Below are 15,301 nucleotides of genomic sequence, written 5' to 3' on the forward strand. Positions count from 1 at the left end.
CTGTAATGTAGGTTGAAGGAGTCCCAATGTCTGGGACACACTAATCTTAAAAGAACAATCAAAACATTAGGAACCAAACCTAGCCATATAAGTATAGTTAAAGCTTCTACTGGGATATGGTGTATATTACATCTGCTCACTTATCATTGGACAAAACTAGTTACATAATTGGGCATGATGGTACATGCCTGTAATCCCAGTGATTTGGGAGGCTGATGGAGGAGGATCACAAGTTCCAGGCTAGCCTCAGCAACTTGGTAAAGCCCTGTCTCAAAATAAAAAGGGCTGAGGATGTGGCTCAGTGGTAAAAGTGCCCCTGGGTTCAACCTCCAGTATCCAACAAAACAAAAATTAGTTACTTGTCCATGCAAAAGTCATTGAGATAGGGAAATATATTCTATCTGAAGGGAAGTATGCTAAAGATGGGACAGAATAAATGTTATACAGTGCTTGAACATTTAATAAAACTCTCATCTCCAATAACAGAAAATGTTTCTAAAAGAACTTGTGGCTTTAGTGTACTCTGCCTAGGTCAGCTGTTTTCACATTGGCTCTATTCTGTATGTTTTCTCATTCAAGGACCAAGGTTACCAAGGTAACCTTTACTCTAGGGAATGCTAATCTACTAGAAGAGAGAAGTAAAAGAGGCTGCTACTGACCCTGGAAGCACATTTAACACTCCTATTAGGATATAGCATATATTTTAGAATAAGACACATAGCCAAGCCCCACAATGGGGTGAAGACATATATGTACTGTACCTTAGGAGACATGGAAAGTATGGAGAGTGTGTAATTGAACAGATAATTGGGATTAGACTATAATACAGTATTTAGTGGAATCTACTGTTAATGTTATATATAAAGATTGCTGCATTGATTTTTTTTTTTTTAAATTAGAAACATTAGCAGTATTCAGTTTTAGTAAAAACATTACTACCAGAACATTTGTGACAAAAACAGAAACAAAACACAGACATTTATTAGGTTTTTAAAACAGAGCTATATAGGACTGGGAATGTGACCTAATGGTAGTATTTGGCTTGGGTGAGGCCCTGGCTTCAGTCTCTAGCACTGGAAAAAATTAAAGTAGACCTGTTGATTAAAAATAGAATATAGTTCATAATTCTAGTAATAATTTAAACAAATTATATGGTTTAGTTGGTCAAATATGCAAAAAGACTTTTCTTTAAAAAACAAAATATAGCTTCTGCTAAAAGAGTGTATTTTGATAAAAACCTTTTCTGTGCAAACTTGGTCATAGTATGCCTGCTTTTCTATTACATGCTCTTGAATTGAGACTAATTCCACTGCAGTCACAATAGTCATCAATTTTCCTGTTCATTTTTTTCCCCTTTCAGCTGGTGTTCGAATGATCTACCCAGCATGCTTTGTTCTAGTCCCCCAGTCAGACATTCCTACGCCTAGTTCTGTGGCATCCTCTCACTGTTCAGCTTCTTGCTTGGGTGTCCACCAAGTGCCTGCTTCCACAAGAGATCCTGCTATGTCTTCAGTTACTCTTACACCACCTACTTCTCCTGAGGAAGTCCAAACAGGTATTAATACTAGTCTGTTTCATCAAGTCTGGTGATAAACCTATTGAATACATAAGAATGGAAAAAATATATATATACTTTGGATAATTTAAAACTTACTGAAAAGTTACCAAGAACGCCTTCTTCTAGATTCCCAAATTTAATGTTTGCTTTATTATTCCCTCTGTATGTGTACATTCATTATCACTAGTCTTTTCTGAATCATTTGAGAACAAATTGCATACATGATGTCCCATCATTCCTACATACTTAGTGTATTTCCCAAAATTAAAACAATTTATTGACTTATTTGTGGTGCTGGAAAAGAACCCAGGGCCTCACATATGTTAGGCAAGTGTTCTACCACTGAACTATACTCCTGGCCTCTATAATTTTTATTTGATTCTCTAAGCCAGGAAAACAAATTGACATACTATAATTCAATTTACATCCCCTGTTGACATTTTTTTGCTATCAGTATTTAATATTCTTTTTTGTTTCAAATATGAACAGGTTTACCAGACAGCTTGAGTAAGTTGTATCATAAATTAATATAACCCTCAATAATGTTACTTTAAATCTACTTTATTCTCCTACAGCTTATTTTTTTTGTTGTTGTTGTTTATTTGCAGTTGATCCTCAGTCTGCCCAGAAGTGGGTCAAATTTTCTTCAGTGTCTGATGGCTTCAACTCTGATAGTACTAGCCACCATGGTGGGAAAATACCCAGAAAGTTAGCAAATCATGTTGTGGATAGAGTTTGGCAAGAATGTAATATGAACAGAGCACAGAACAAGTATGTATTTTAGTTTTTCTTATTTTTTATTAGCGATACTGGGTAATGAACACAGAGGTGTTCTACTACTGAACTACGTCCCCACACCTTTTTATTTTTTAATTTGAGACAGGGTCTTGCAAAGTTGCTGAGGCTGGCCTCAAACTTGTGATCCTCTCGCCTCAGCCTCCTGAGTGGCTGGGGATTATAGGCATGTTCCACTGTTCCCAGCCATGTATTTTCATTTTCAAGTTAAAAAAGAAAATCTCATGTTGGGTAATTACTTATAATTAAAAGTTAAACAGTCATTTATAAGACTTTAGTTCAGAAATTTGTTTTTTAAAATTATTTTTAATGCTAAATTTAAATTAGAAAATTTTGTGAACCTTAAGAAATTTTGTAATTTCAAATTTTAGGAGGAAGTATTCTGCTTCATCAGGTGGTCTATGTGAAGAAGAAACTCCTGATAAAGTGGCATGCTGGGACTTTGTTGAAGCCACACAAAGAACAAATTGCAGTTGTTTGAGGTAGATTATTTTTTAGTTGATTGATGGTTGTGTGTATATGTATGTTGTTTCTTATTCACTTTGTTTGGGATATGTTTATGTAAACACTGTGTTAGAATTTTTTTCAGAAGAAAGAAATACAAGAAAGAAAATTTAATAATTTGAAGCTGATTATAGATGTATGTATTTTCCAGATACCAGAGGTAGATTGTGGAAGTTTTTCCTAGCAGCCAAATAAAAGAGATCTTATTAGATTATGGTATATACAGCATCTGAAAAATAAAAGATGCATGTCTCTTGAGAAAACTGTTCCTCAATAGTACTGTGCCTGAGATATTTCTTCCAAGGGTTCTTGTAAAAGAGATGATATGTGATATACTTAGTAAAAATCTCCACTGTCATTTTTCTTTTTTTATGGTAAATACATTGTTGAATTTTGTGCAGCGGTTTCTTTTCTTTGGGCAGCTGCAAGTGAGTTGTTGGGATAAGATTCAGAAAATGTGCTTTGGCAAGGGACTAAAGCTACATTATTATCCAAATACAGACTTTCTAATCGACTGTATTGTTGAAAGATTGGTAGCAAAATGAATTCTTTAGGCCTTTTATTTATTGGGGACTTTTGATGAGGTTTATTAGAGGCTTTGAAACTACATTGCCAAGTTTATTATTTTATTCTGCATATTAAAGGTAAATCATACTTTTACAGTCAAGTAAACAATAATGGCTTTGACATCCCTAATCAGGACTTGTTACTGAATAAATAGGTGGCTACCCTTTTTTCCCATGGAAATGAGCCAACAGAATGGAATGCCTGCAAGTTAGGGCCAAGGTTTTTCTTACCTTAGCTACTTGAGTATAATGACGGACTCATTGTGGTGTATTTCTGTATATATTGAATGTTCTTACTTAAATTCTTTGGATTAAAGGATGGTAATGTTTTAATATCTGGCAATATTGTTGAAAGCTTACCTCTTGTTGATAGATTGGAATAAAAATATGGATATAGGGCTGGATTGTAGCCCAGTGGTAGAGTGCTTGCTTTGCATGTGTGAGGCACTGGATTCAGTCTTCATCACCACATAAAAATAAATATTGTGTCCATCTACAACTAAAAAAGTGTGGATATGTTAGCTGTTTTACAGTTTAAAGTAGTTAACAACTGCACCTGCTCTTTCTTTTTTTGGGGGGGTATTGGGGATTGAACTCAGGGTCACTTGACCACTGAGCCACATCCCCAGCCCTATTTTGTGTTTTATTTTTAGACAGGGTCTCAGTGAGTTGCTTAGCGCTTCACTGTTGCTGAGGCTGGCTTTTGAACTTGTGAGTTCTTGCCTCAGCCTCCCAAGCCGCCGGGATTACAGGCATGTGCCACAGTGCCTGGCCTGATTTTTAATTTAATTATTAAATGAGAGTGAGGCCTTGAGCAACCATATGTGTATATCCTCCTTTGCCGTGAAATATAGGAAATAGGACAAATATTGCTAACTAACTATGCTAATTGGCCTCCAGTTTGCTCCTACCCTTTCCCTACTTTGTTTTGTATTTCAGGGAATTAAATTTCTTAGGCTCCCTTGCTTTCTGGTTTTGGTTAATAGAAGATTGGAGGGTGGAAGGAGGGAAGAAGCCACTGCATTTTTGAGCTAGCTACATCAGCAGCTCCCGTGTATCCTATTAATAGCCCCTTCCTCCATGGTCCCAAAAGCTGCATTTCTTGCTTTGTTTATAGCACATCCCAGGCTTTCGCAACATGGTGAGACTAATTCATCTTATTGTCCTTTTAGTCTGAAGTCACAGTCTCAAGTTACTGTTATCCTGGTAGCTTTCTCTTTTTTTGTTTTGGTAACCTGTTCTCTATAGTAAATTTCTTCTGAGTGAAAGGTAGGACTGGACCCTATCTAACCTTGGATTCTCTTAAGGGCTGGGATTGTGGCTCAGTGGTAGAGTGCTTGCCTAGCATGTGTGAGGCACTGGTTTGATCCCCAGTACCATATTAAAATAAATAAGTAAATAAATTCAAATTAAATAAAAAAATTTAAAGAACCTGATTTTTTAAAAATGGCATAAATATGTAACAAATGATTTGCAAAAATAAATTTAAAAAAAATTATAATTACACATACTAAGTTTGCCCATTCTCCCCATATCCACTACCTTTCCCTATCTATATGTGGCTGTTTGCCAGTTAGATATTATTCTTTTACAAGTTTTTCTGTAATTTTGCATTACATTTTCCTTTGACGCTTACATTCTGATTTTATTTTTTTATTTTTCGTGCTGGGTATTGAAACTAGGGGCATTTAGGTACTGAGCTATATCCCCAGCCGTTTTTACTTTGAGATAGGGTCTTGCTAAGTTGCTGAGGCTGGCCTCGAGTTTGTAATCCTTTGCCTCTGCCTCCTGAGTCACTGGGATTACAGGTGTGTGCCACTTTGCCCAGCTTATTCTGATATATTTAACGTCTTATTTTTTTTCCTTAGATCTTAACATGTTAGTTACTTGTAAATATGCCTCATTGTTTAAATATCTTCTTGGTATTGCACTGAATGGAAGTATCAAAAATTTTTTTTTTAATTTTTGTTTTAGTTGTCAGTGGGCTTCATTTTATTTATTTATATGCTGTGCTGAGAATAAAAATCCAGTGCCTTACACATGCTAGGCAAGTGTTCTTGAGCCAAAACCCCAGCCCAAGAGTTTTTTTATTTGATGGACATATAAGTTGTTTTCAGAGGCTTTTTAAATATGTATTAACTGTATCAGCTTTTTAAAAATGACTATTGCTGTGACTATCAAGTTAGATTTTTTTTGAACTTTTAAATTTAAGGGTGAATACTGGATAGGATATAAATTAGGTGGATTAGGTGATGATTGTGGGCAAAAGACTGCTTAAACAGTTGTGAATTCAAAAAGATTCTACCAAATTTCCTCATTTTTTTGTTTTTCTTATACTTTCACTCATCTTAGAACTATCTCAAAATTGTTTTTAAAGTTGTTTTAGTAAGTGAGAAGCATAACATTGTTTTGGTTGCATCATTCACCAGTGAGATTTGAATAGTGCACATTTATTGATATTAGACTTGTCTGATAGAATGTTCATAAGACAATTTACACTTAGCCATGTTACTTGACAAAAAAAGGAATTAAGTTTCAGATGTTAACACTAAATTAAACAGATTTCCCAAGTTGGTTGATTTCTAGTATGAAATTCATACTAGGATTCTAGAATTGTTGTCTTTAAAAAACCTTTTTGTTGTTGTTGTTATTTTTTTTTTATTGTTTTAAAGTAAAGGTCTGTACCGGACTATGACAGTGTTGTCAAAATTTTATCCTGGTGCCGTGGCACATGCCTGTAATCTCAGCACCTTGGGAGATGGAGGCAGGAGGATCATGAGTTCAAAGCTAGCCTCAGCAAAAGTGAGATGCTAAGCAACTCAATGAGACCCTGTCTCTAAATGAAATACAAAATGGGTCTAGGAATGTGGCTCAGTGGTTGAGTGCCCCTTAGTTCAATCCCCAGTTCCCCCCACAGAAAAAAATTTTTTTGAAGACCCATATAATGGTATATATCAATAATGGATTATTATTATATAGCCTCAATGAATATAGTTTCTATTCTTACAGCTGGTTAAGTAAATATATGGCTGTTTATTTTTCACATCCCTTGTATTTGTGACATAACAAAATAATTCACTTCCTTAATGGAGGTGTTCTTAATACTGTGTAGACTACACCTCAAAATTTTGGTTTTAAGAATTCATTTACACTCTCAAAAATTATTGTGGGGACTAAGATATGGCTCAGTGGGTAGATTGCTTGCCTACCTCTGGGTCTGATACCCAGTCCATCAAAAAGAAAATGTGTGATACCTAATGTGCTTTTATTTATATGGGCTATATCTATTTATATTTATTTTAGAGAAATTTTGAAGTACTACTTAATTTATTAAAAACAACAATAAGCCCAGTGTATATTAACATGAATAAAAAATTTTTATAGACATTAACTATATTTTCTAAAACAAAAAATTATATAAGTGGCATTGTTTTACAGTTTTTAAAAAAATCTTTTTAATGTTGAGCATTATAAGATAGATGGATTTTTTCATATTTACTTTTGCATTCAACCTCTTGTTTGTTGTTTTGGTTGAGATATATGATGAAAATGCAGCCCACACAGCTGTGCAGTTGGAAGAGGGAAGATAATATTTTAATAACTTTTTCAGATAATTATGGATATTCTCCTTTGATACTGCACCAAAATTTGCAAGTGATAGTTTATTAAATGATAGTTATAATGTGGAATCTGAAGCCATGTTAATGAAATTTTTATACTCCACTAATGACTGGATATTTTACTTAAGCATGATTTTTCTTACATTGGTTATTTGGAAAACATCAATTCATTAAATTATGTGGCTCTTCTGAACATTTTGTTATAAGGTAACAAAAATTTCATTCTTTTATGTCATTAATGATCTCACCAGAAAAGTAAATATTAGAAAATTGTTGAGTTCCCTGTGGCAGATGAAATTTTCCAAAGTTCTGTATCTTACTCTAAAGTTCAGATTTATCAGTTTTTCTTTCTTAAAATGACAAACTTGTTTTGTTCATTTTTGTAATTTAGTAAATAGATTTCCTGAATAATCAGTCAGATATGGATGGATACTCATTGTTTTTCAAATAAAATTGGTGTTCTGTGAAAAAAAGGCCTAATTCATCTTGTACCTCAGATAGTTGTACAAATGCTTTACCTACAAGTGTTTTTCCTCAGAGCAGCCATTATACTTTACATATTAGCAAACATTCATACATACATACCCACCTTTTTTTTGTTGTTGTTACTAGGAATTCAACCAATGGTTCCTTCACCACTGAGCCCTATCCCCAAACCTTTTTATTTTTTGAGAGAGGGTCTCACTAAGTTGATCAAGGCCTCAGTAAGTTGCTGAGGCTAATCTTGATCTAGCGATCTTCCTGCCTTGGCCTCCTGAGTAGTTGGCATTACGGGGGTGTGCCTCATTGTATACCTGCTGCTGATGCTGGTTTTTTTTTTTGGGGGGGGTGTGGGGGACTGGGAGTCGAACCCAGGGCTTTGCAAATGCAAGGGAGACACTTTGCCACTGAGCTAGCTACATCCCAGCCTTTGTCTAGCTTCTTAATGAAGTTTTTCAAACAAATCTAAGATACCATTTAACTTTGTAGTACTTTTCTATGTGAGGTTTATTTATTTATTTCTTCCTTTTACGGTGCTGGGAATTGAACCCAGGACCTTGCACGTGGTAAGCCAGTACTCTACCACTGAGCTGTACCTCTGGCCCTGTTATTTTATAATTCTGTTATTATACCCAATAAAATGAGCAGTAATTCCTTGATGTCATAATACCCGCTCAATATTTGTCTCAGAATAGATGGTTTGTTTGACTAGCATGCAAATTTAAGGAGTACTTACTTAAATAAGTATTCTGAGTCTCTCCTATATGTGGCATTGACTTGGTTAGAGGAACTAGGTCAGTTGTCCTATAGGATGTCCCATGTTCTGAATTTATCATTTACCTTGTATACCCAAATTTGGTTTTCGCTGTCATTTAACTTCTTTTTTAACTTTTATGTTTCTATAAATTGAAGATAGCTCTTACAGCTGTGCTGTGTGTTAGTAACCACTAGTAGCTATTTAAAGTAGTATAAAAATTATATTTAAGAAGTATAAAAATTAAGTTACTCAGTTGCATTAACTATATTTCAAGTGCTCAAGAGTCACATACAGAACATTTCCATCATGGTACAAAGTTCTTGTGGGCAATGCTCATCTAGAACCTTGATTAGATTCAAGTACAATGTTTTTGGCAAGAGTATTTTATGGACAGCATTGTAGTTGATTTGTAGTAGTCACATCAGAAGAGACATAACGTTTGGATGTCCCACCTAATGTTGTTTTTTTTTTTTCCTTTCTGATATTTATTTTTTACTTTAAAGTGGACACAATATCTTTAGTTTACATTTATGTGGTGCTGAGGATTGAATTCATTGCCTCACACATGCTAGGTGAGCACTCAACCACTGAGCCACAACCCCAGCTCCCACCTCTAATAGTTTTAAGATCGATTGGTTGTTGATCACCTTGAGTAGTTTCTAACACTGTTAACTGCAAATAAAAAGTTTTTCTTCTTCCTTTACTAATGAAGTCTTTTGACATCTTTTTCTTGTCTTCTTGTATTCGCTAAATTATTTCAATAAAAGTAGAAATGTTTGAAGTTAATATTCCTTTTTTTTTTTTTTTTTTGTACCAGGGATAGAATCCAGGGTGCTTTAACCACTAAGCCACACCCCCAGCCCTTTTATTTCTTATTTTTTAATTTTTAGTTGTAGATGGACACAATACACAGTGTCTTCATTTATTTTTATGCAGTGCTAAGGATCGAACCCAGTGCCTCATGCATGCAAGGCAAGCACTCTACCACTGAGCTACAACCCCAGGCAATTATTTCTTATTTTGAGACAGGGTTTCGCTAAGTTGCTTAGGGCCTTGCTAAATTGCTGAGGCTGGTCTTGAACTTTCTGTCCTTGTGCCTCAGCCTCCCAATTTACTGGGATTACCCACATATGCCACTGTACCCAGCCAGATTATTCTGTTTTTAGGATTATATGAAAAACAACAAATAATATTTCAAATGTCACTTTGCTGTAATAGTGATTCTCTAAATATCAAACCTTTATTTTAACTTACAGGCACAAAAATCCCAAACCAAGAAATTCTGGACAACAAGGACAGGTACCATCTTTAGGTCAGCAACAACAAGTACTTCCTAAGCACAAGACCAGTGAGAAGCAAGAAAAGAGTGAAAAGCCTCAGAAACGCCCCTTGACTCCTTTTCACCATCGTATATCTATCAGTGATGATGTTGGCATGGACACAGATTCAGCCAGCCAAAGACTTGTCATCTCTACTTCAGATAGTCAAGTGAGATTTTCAAATATCCGAACTAATGATGTAGCAAAGACTCCTCAGATGCATGGCACTGAAATGACAAATTCACCTCAACCACCCCCACTTAGTCCTCATCCATGTGATGTGGTTGATGAAGGAGTGACTAAAACACCTTCAACTCCTCAGAGTCAACATTTTTATCAAATGCCAACACCGGATCCCTTGGTTCCTACTAAACCAATGGAAGATAGGATAGACAGTTTGTCCCAGTCTTTCCCACCTCAATTCCAGGAAGCTGTAGAGCCTACAGTATACATTGGTACAGCTGTAAACTTGGAAGAAGATGAAGCTAATATAGCCTGGAAGTATTACAAAGTCCCAAAGAAAAAAGATGTAGAGTTTTTACCACCTCAACTTCCAAGTGATAAATTCAAGGATGATCCAGTTGGACCTTTTGGACAGGAAAATGTAACATCAGTTACAGAGTATGTATTTTTTTTAATAGTCACTACTATAAGTTAAGGGTGGAAATGATCTAAATTCTTAATACTAGGACTCCGGGATTTGTTTCAGAATAGGATTTACAATAATAAATCCTCTGAGTATTAAATTTGTATAATTTCTTTTCTTTTTTTTTTCCTCAGGGAACCTCTTCATTATGAATAGTTTAGCCACCAAAAAAAAAAGTGGAGAAAATAATATATAAACACTCGTATATCCATCAGCCAACCAATGTTAGAACTCCAGTGTACTATTTTTCTTCTTTCACTTCCTGAATTGGTGCTTATTATTTCTATACATGTCCTTATATGTGTAGCTCTAATTAAGTCACGTTAATGACTTTATGGTATTTCCTTGTTACTATATCATAATTTAATTTGCTCTCTAAAAGATGGATATGTTGATCATTTTCAGTTTTTCACAGTTACAAAGGATGTAACTGAAGTTGTTTTGTACACATTTCTTTCTGCACTTGTATAAGAATTACTCTAGGAAATACATTGAAAATTAGAGTTGCTAGGTCATGAGGTTTGTCCATTTTCAATCTTAAGGGTTGCTGTCCAAACAGCTGATATAGTTTTTCTCTAATGAATTAGCAGAGTATGAGAAAAACTGTTATTGTTCATTTTCCTCAATACTTGGTGTTAGGAGTCTTTGAATTTGGCTGTATGCAAAATGGCATCTCATTGTCTTTAATACGTATTTTCCAGATTCCTAATGAGGTTAAGCATCTTGTAAAATATATATTGATCATTTAGATTACCTCTTCTGTGAATTGCAGAGTCTTTTTTTTTTTTTTTTTTTTTAAGTCTCTCTCTTTTGTCTGATTTGTTCTTTTCACATTCTGGTTACCTATGTTAGTAACATGTGCTATAGATACTTTGCTTCATCTGTGATTTGCCTTATTTGTTCACTATATTTATGACATACTTTGGGCAGAAGGCGGCTTTCTTTTTTCTGTTTTCTGAATATATATACAGCTTGTCAAATAAGCCTTTTGCATTTTTGTTTTTTTAAAAGATGAAATCCAACAAAATGCTACTACTATATTCCTTAGAACTGTCTACCTATTTGTTAGTCAAAGGCCAAGCAGTATGCAAAGATTACATTTCCTTCTCTCAGTCCATTGTCAGTCAATTATGTTTTTATTGTTTAAAAATTACTCAAGGGTTAAATGATATCTTAGACTTTATTAGTTGGTTAAAATGTCATATGTCTCCATTATTTGTGTATTTTTTCCCTATTTTGTAACTATTATATAGAATTTTTTACTTTCTAGTGTTTACTGGATATGTTTTCTAGGATTTTATTTTAGTAGACAGATGCCTAAGTTAATATAACTAGTGGCTTCTCTTGGTGTTTGCCCTTATTTTGTTGACAAACATCTTCAATACTCTTCTTGAGTGAGAGATTGTGGGAAATATATATTTAACATCTTTGAATTTCTGAAAATGATTTGATTTTGTCCTTGTACTCATTGATAATTTGACTATGTATTGCATTTTCAGTGAAATATCATTTTCTCTTGGAACTCTTATGGCATTGTTTGTCTTCTAATGGCTTCCAACAAAATATGTAATAACAGTCTCATTCTGGCTCACTTTTTAAAGAATGTGATCTGTTACTTCCATGAGGCTTTAGGGTTTTCTTTTTAGATTTAGAATTGTGAAATTCTAAGAATATGTTTAAGTATAGCAATCTTTTTTTTTTTTAAGTCCTTGTACTAAATACTTGAAGGGACTGTTTAATTTGAAGTCTTTTTTTTGTCATGCTACTGGGAAATCTCTTTCTTGGATATCATCTCTCTTTTTTCCCCCCCTATTCTCTTTGGAACTTTATGATTCCAATGGTGAGTTTCTTTATTTTCTCATTTTAAAATCTTTTTCCCCTTTTGTGTTCTGGGGGAATTTCTTGTTTCTTAGAGCCCTTTATAGAATTTCTCTGTCTTATTTATTTATTTATGAATGATTGAATGAATGAATGAGATGGGTGTTGCTCTATTGCCTATGCTGGCCTTGAACTCACAGCTGGGATTATATAGGTGTGCACCATGCTGGGGCCCCTCGTGTTACTAAAATTTTCTAAACAGATTTTTTAAAAAATATTTATTTTTTTAGTTGGATACAATATCTTTATTTATTTATTTTTATGTGATGCTGAGGATCAAACCCAGGACCTCGCATGTGCTAGGTGAGCGCTCTACTGCTGAGCTGCAATCCCAGACCCTAAACAGATTTTTAAAAAAATAAAAGATTAGCATCCCCTTCTTGTCATTTGTTTAAAAAACTTTTTTTTGGCTGTAGAATTACCTTATTTTGATCTTATATCTTCATTGTTCTTCTTATATTTCTGATAATAATTATTTTTTATAGACACATTAAAATGAGAGAATAGATTGGAAAGTTTGTGGATATAGGCTAACATTTTTGATTGGCAGGCCTTGCTTCACTTCAGAATGAAGAAGAAGGTAATCTCTTTGTCCTCATCACTTTGGCCATCAAGCATGGTGGCATACACCTGAAATCTCAGCTGCTTGGGAGGCTGAGACAGGAGGACCACAAGTTCAGCGTCAGCCTAGGCAATTTAGGAGATCCTGTTTCAAATTTTTTTTTTTTAAATGACTGTGGGGACTAGGGATACAACTCAGTGGTAGAGTGCCCTGAGTTCAATCGTCCATTACCTTATTTATTTATTTATTTATTAGTTGTAGTTGTACGCAATACCTTTATTTTATTTATTTATTTTTATATGGTGCCAACGATTGAACTCAGTGCCTCAACATGCTAGGCGAGTATTCTACTGCTGAGCCACAACCCCAGCACCTCCATTACCTTTTATGAATTTAAAAAAAAAAAAATCTGTTTTCCCATTTTGAGCTCTTCTCATTTTCGTCTAGACATGTTAAGTCCAGATTTTTTAAAAAAAATTTTTTTTCTAGGCATTTTGAGTATTATATTGTTCATATAGTTTTCCTACAGTCTCCTTTTGTATACTGTAGACTGTGAACTTTCTCTGTTGTATTTCATCTGATTTTGAGCTTCCCTAAGATTTAGTCTGTTCCATTTATAGCCTCTCATTTTCCCTACTGTTAAGTGATTTATTCTCTCTTAAAATGCCTTTGTTATCATTTTAGCAGACACCTTTGTTTCATCTAACACTTTGAATTTAAAAGAATTGTAGGATTTTATTTTTAATTAAAGTCTGGATTTTGAATTAAGAAACTTCAGAATACTTTTCTGATCAATAAAGACAACTAACTTGTGTAATAGTCGATCTTTTGAAGTTAATGTCTTAGAAACAGGTTTAAAAGAAAGATCATAATCTAGCTGGGCATGGTGGCACATACCTATAATCCCAGTAATTTGGGGGGTGGGAGGCATGAAGATTGAAACTTTGAGGCCAGCCACAGCAATTCAGTGAGGCCTCTTAAAATAAAATGGACTGGGGGTGTGGCTCAGTGGTAGAGCACCCCTGAGTTCAATTCCCAGGAAAAGTGGGATTTAACTAGGGAAGAGGGAGGGTAGTAATTTATCCAGTGCTAAATACAAGTACCTAAGCCAACTTTAGGTCTTGCTTGAAACTGTTAAAGAATGTTTTGTATACAGCAGCCAGGGTGACCATAAGTTAAATGATGTTCTTCATTTGCTTAAATCCCTCCAATAGTTTGCCTTTATACTAAGAATAAAATTCAGAGTCTTTCTCATGATAATGTAAAATTGTACACAGTCTTCTGCCTAATTAGTTTTTACCCTGTTTGCTTTCTGATTTAGCCACACTGTCCTCCTTGCCATTCCTTCCAAAAGCCAAACTCTTGCCTCTTGACCTTCCAAATTGCATCACACAGTTTGGGGAACTACTTACCTCCTTATCATTAAGTACCTTTCAGATAGAATTTTCCTGATCATTCTGTCCAAAATATGGTCTATCTTTTCTCCCCCAAATCATGTCTATACTATACATTGGTTTTTAATTGCTCCTTAATATATTTCATCTGAAATTATGTATTTGTTAATTGTCTTTTCCCTACTAGAATGTAAGCTCTATGAGGGCAAGGACTCTTTGTTTGCTGCTGTATTCCTCTAGCATTAACACAAACATGCCTACAACAATTTTAGGAATATAGTAGAAATTCAACAATGTTTGGATGAATGAAACAGCAGTTTGGTCCTAGAACATTTTATTGCTTTAAAACTTGTTTATTTTCCAAGTTATATTTTCTATTCAATGTTTGTAAAAATGTGGTATAAATATTTTCAATTATAAAAACTTCAAGAGTGAGTTTTTATGGACACATTGTGTTCATAAGATCTAAGAATTCTGGCTATAGCTTTAAATAAATACTTTGGCTGCTTAACCTTAGTATATAGCTTAACATTAGAATCTGTTCTAAAAATGATTTGACATTTTTATTACTGAATAAGAATGAGAATGAAGAAGCATAATATAGAAAAATAGCATGCAGAGTAGAGTGGTACTTGGTCATGATTATGTAAGTTAAGGAAATAACATGCTTCTGCTTTTGCCTGTGCCTAGCTATCATTTTTTCTTTCGTAGAAAAGAAAAGCTAACAAACAATTGAATAAATTTTTAAAATTTTTGTGTTATTTTGTCTCTTGAGCATTGTTAAGACTATGATACTTACTAAAATTTGTAGTATGTCAAAATTTACTCATTATTATAGTGTTATAGATTAGGAGATAGGTCATCCATCAGAGGTTTTGCTTCTGTATGCACTGAGAGAAACATTTGTGGATTATAATAGTTCTATACTTGGTTGACAATTTTTTTTTCTCATGTTTCAGTCATTTAGATGATTCTATCCTTTCCCTGGAATTCTTGTCCTATGGCAGTAATTCTTAGACTGGGGGTATTTTCCATCTTATCATCCTCAGGATGATAAAAGTATTTTGAGAAATTTTTGGTTGTCATAATTGGACATATGCAAGTGACATGAGGTAGGTAGAGGCCAGAGATGCTAAATACCTTTTAATTTTATTTTTCCCAGTCCTGAGAATTGAATCTGGGGGCACTCTGTCACTGATCTTCATCCCTAGCCCTTTTTATT

General features: G+C 34.3%; 1 protein-coding gene across 3 annotated transcripts in view; it reads left to right on the top strand.

The window, feature by feature from the left end:
- Med13 (mediator complex subunit 13) overlaps positions 1 to 15,301 on the top strand; it is a 94,233-nt gene that overhangs the window by 27,847 nt on the left and 51,085 nt on the right. For all 3 annotated transcript variants that reach the window (XM_076871308.1, XM_076871310.1, XM_076871309.1), the window contains exons 6-9: positions 1,361 to 1,555; positions 2,167 to 2,329; positions 2,725 to 2,835; positions 9,537 to 10,220. In XM_076871308.1, coding sequence (XP_076727423.1) covers positions 1,361 to 1,555; positions 2,167 to 2,329; positions 2,725 to 2,835; positions 9,537 to 10,220 — 1,153 coding nt within the window. The remainder of the gene's footprint in view (positions 1 to 1,360; positions 1,556 to 2,166; positions 2,330 to 2,724; positions 2,836 to 9,536; positions 10,221 to 15,301) is intronic.

This window comes from Callospermophilus lateralis, chromosome 11, assembly GCF_048772815.1.
Source record: "Callospermophilus lateralis isolate mCalLat2 chromosome 11, mCalLat2.hap1, whole genome shotgun sequence".
NCBI classification, from domain to species: domain Eukaryota; kingdom Metazoa; phylum Chordata; class Mammalia; order Rodentia; family Sciuridae; genus Callospermophilus; species Callospermophilus lateralis.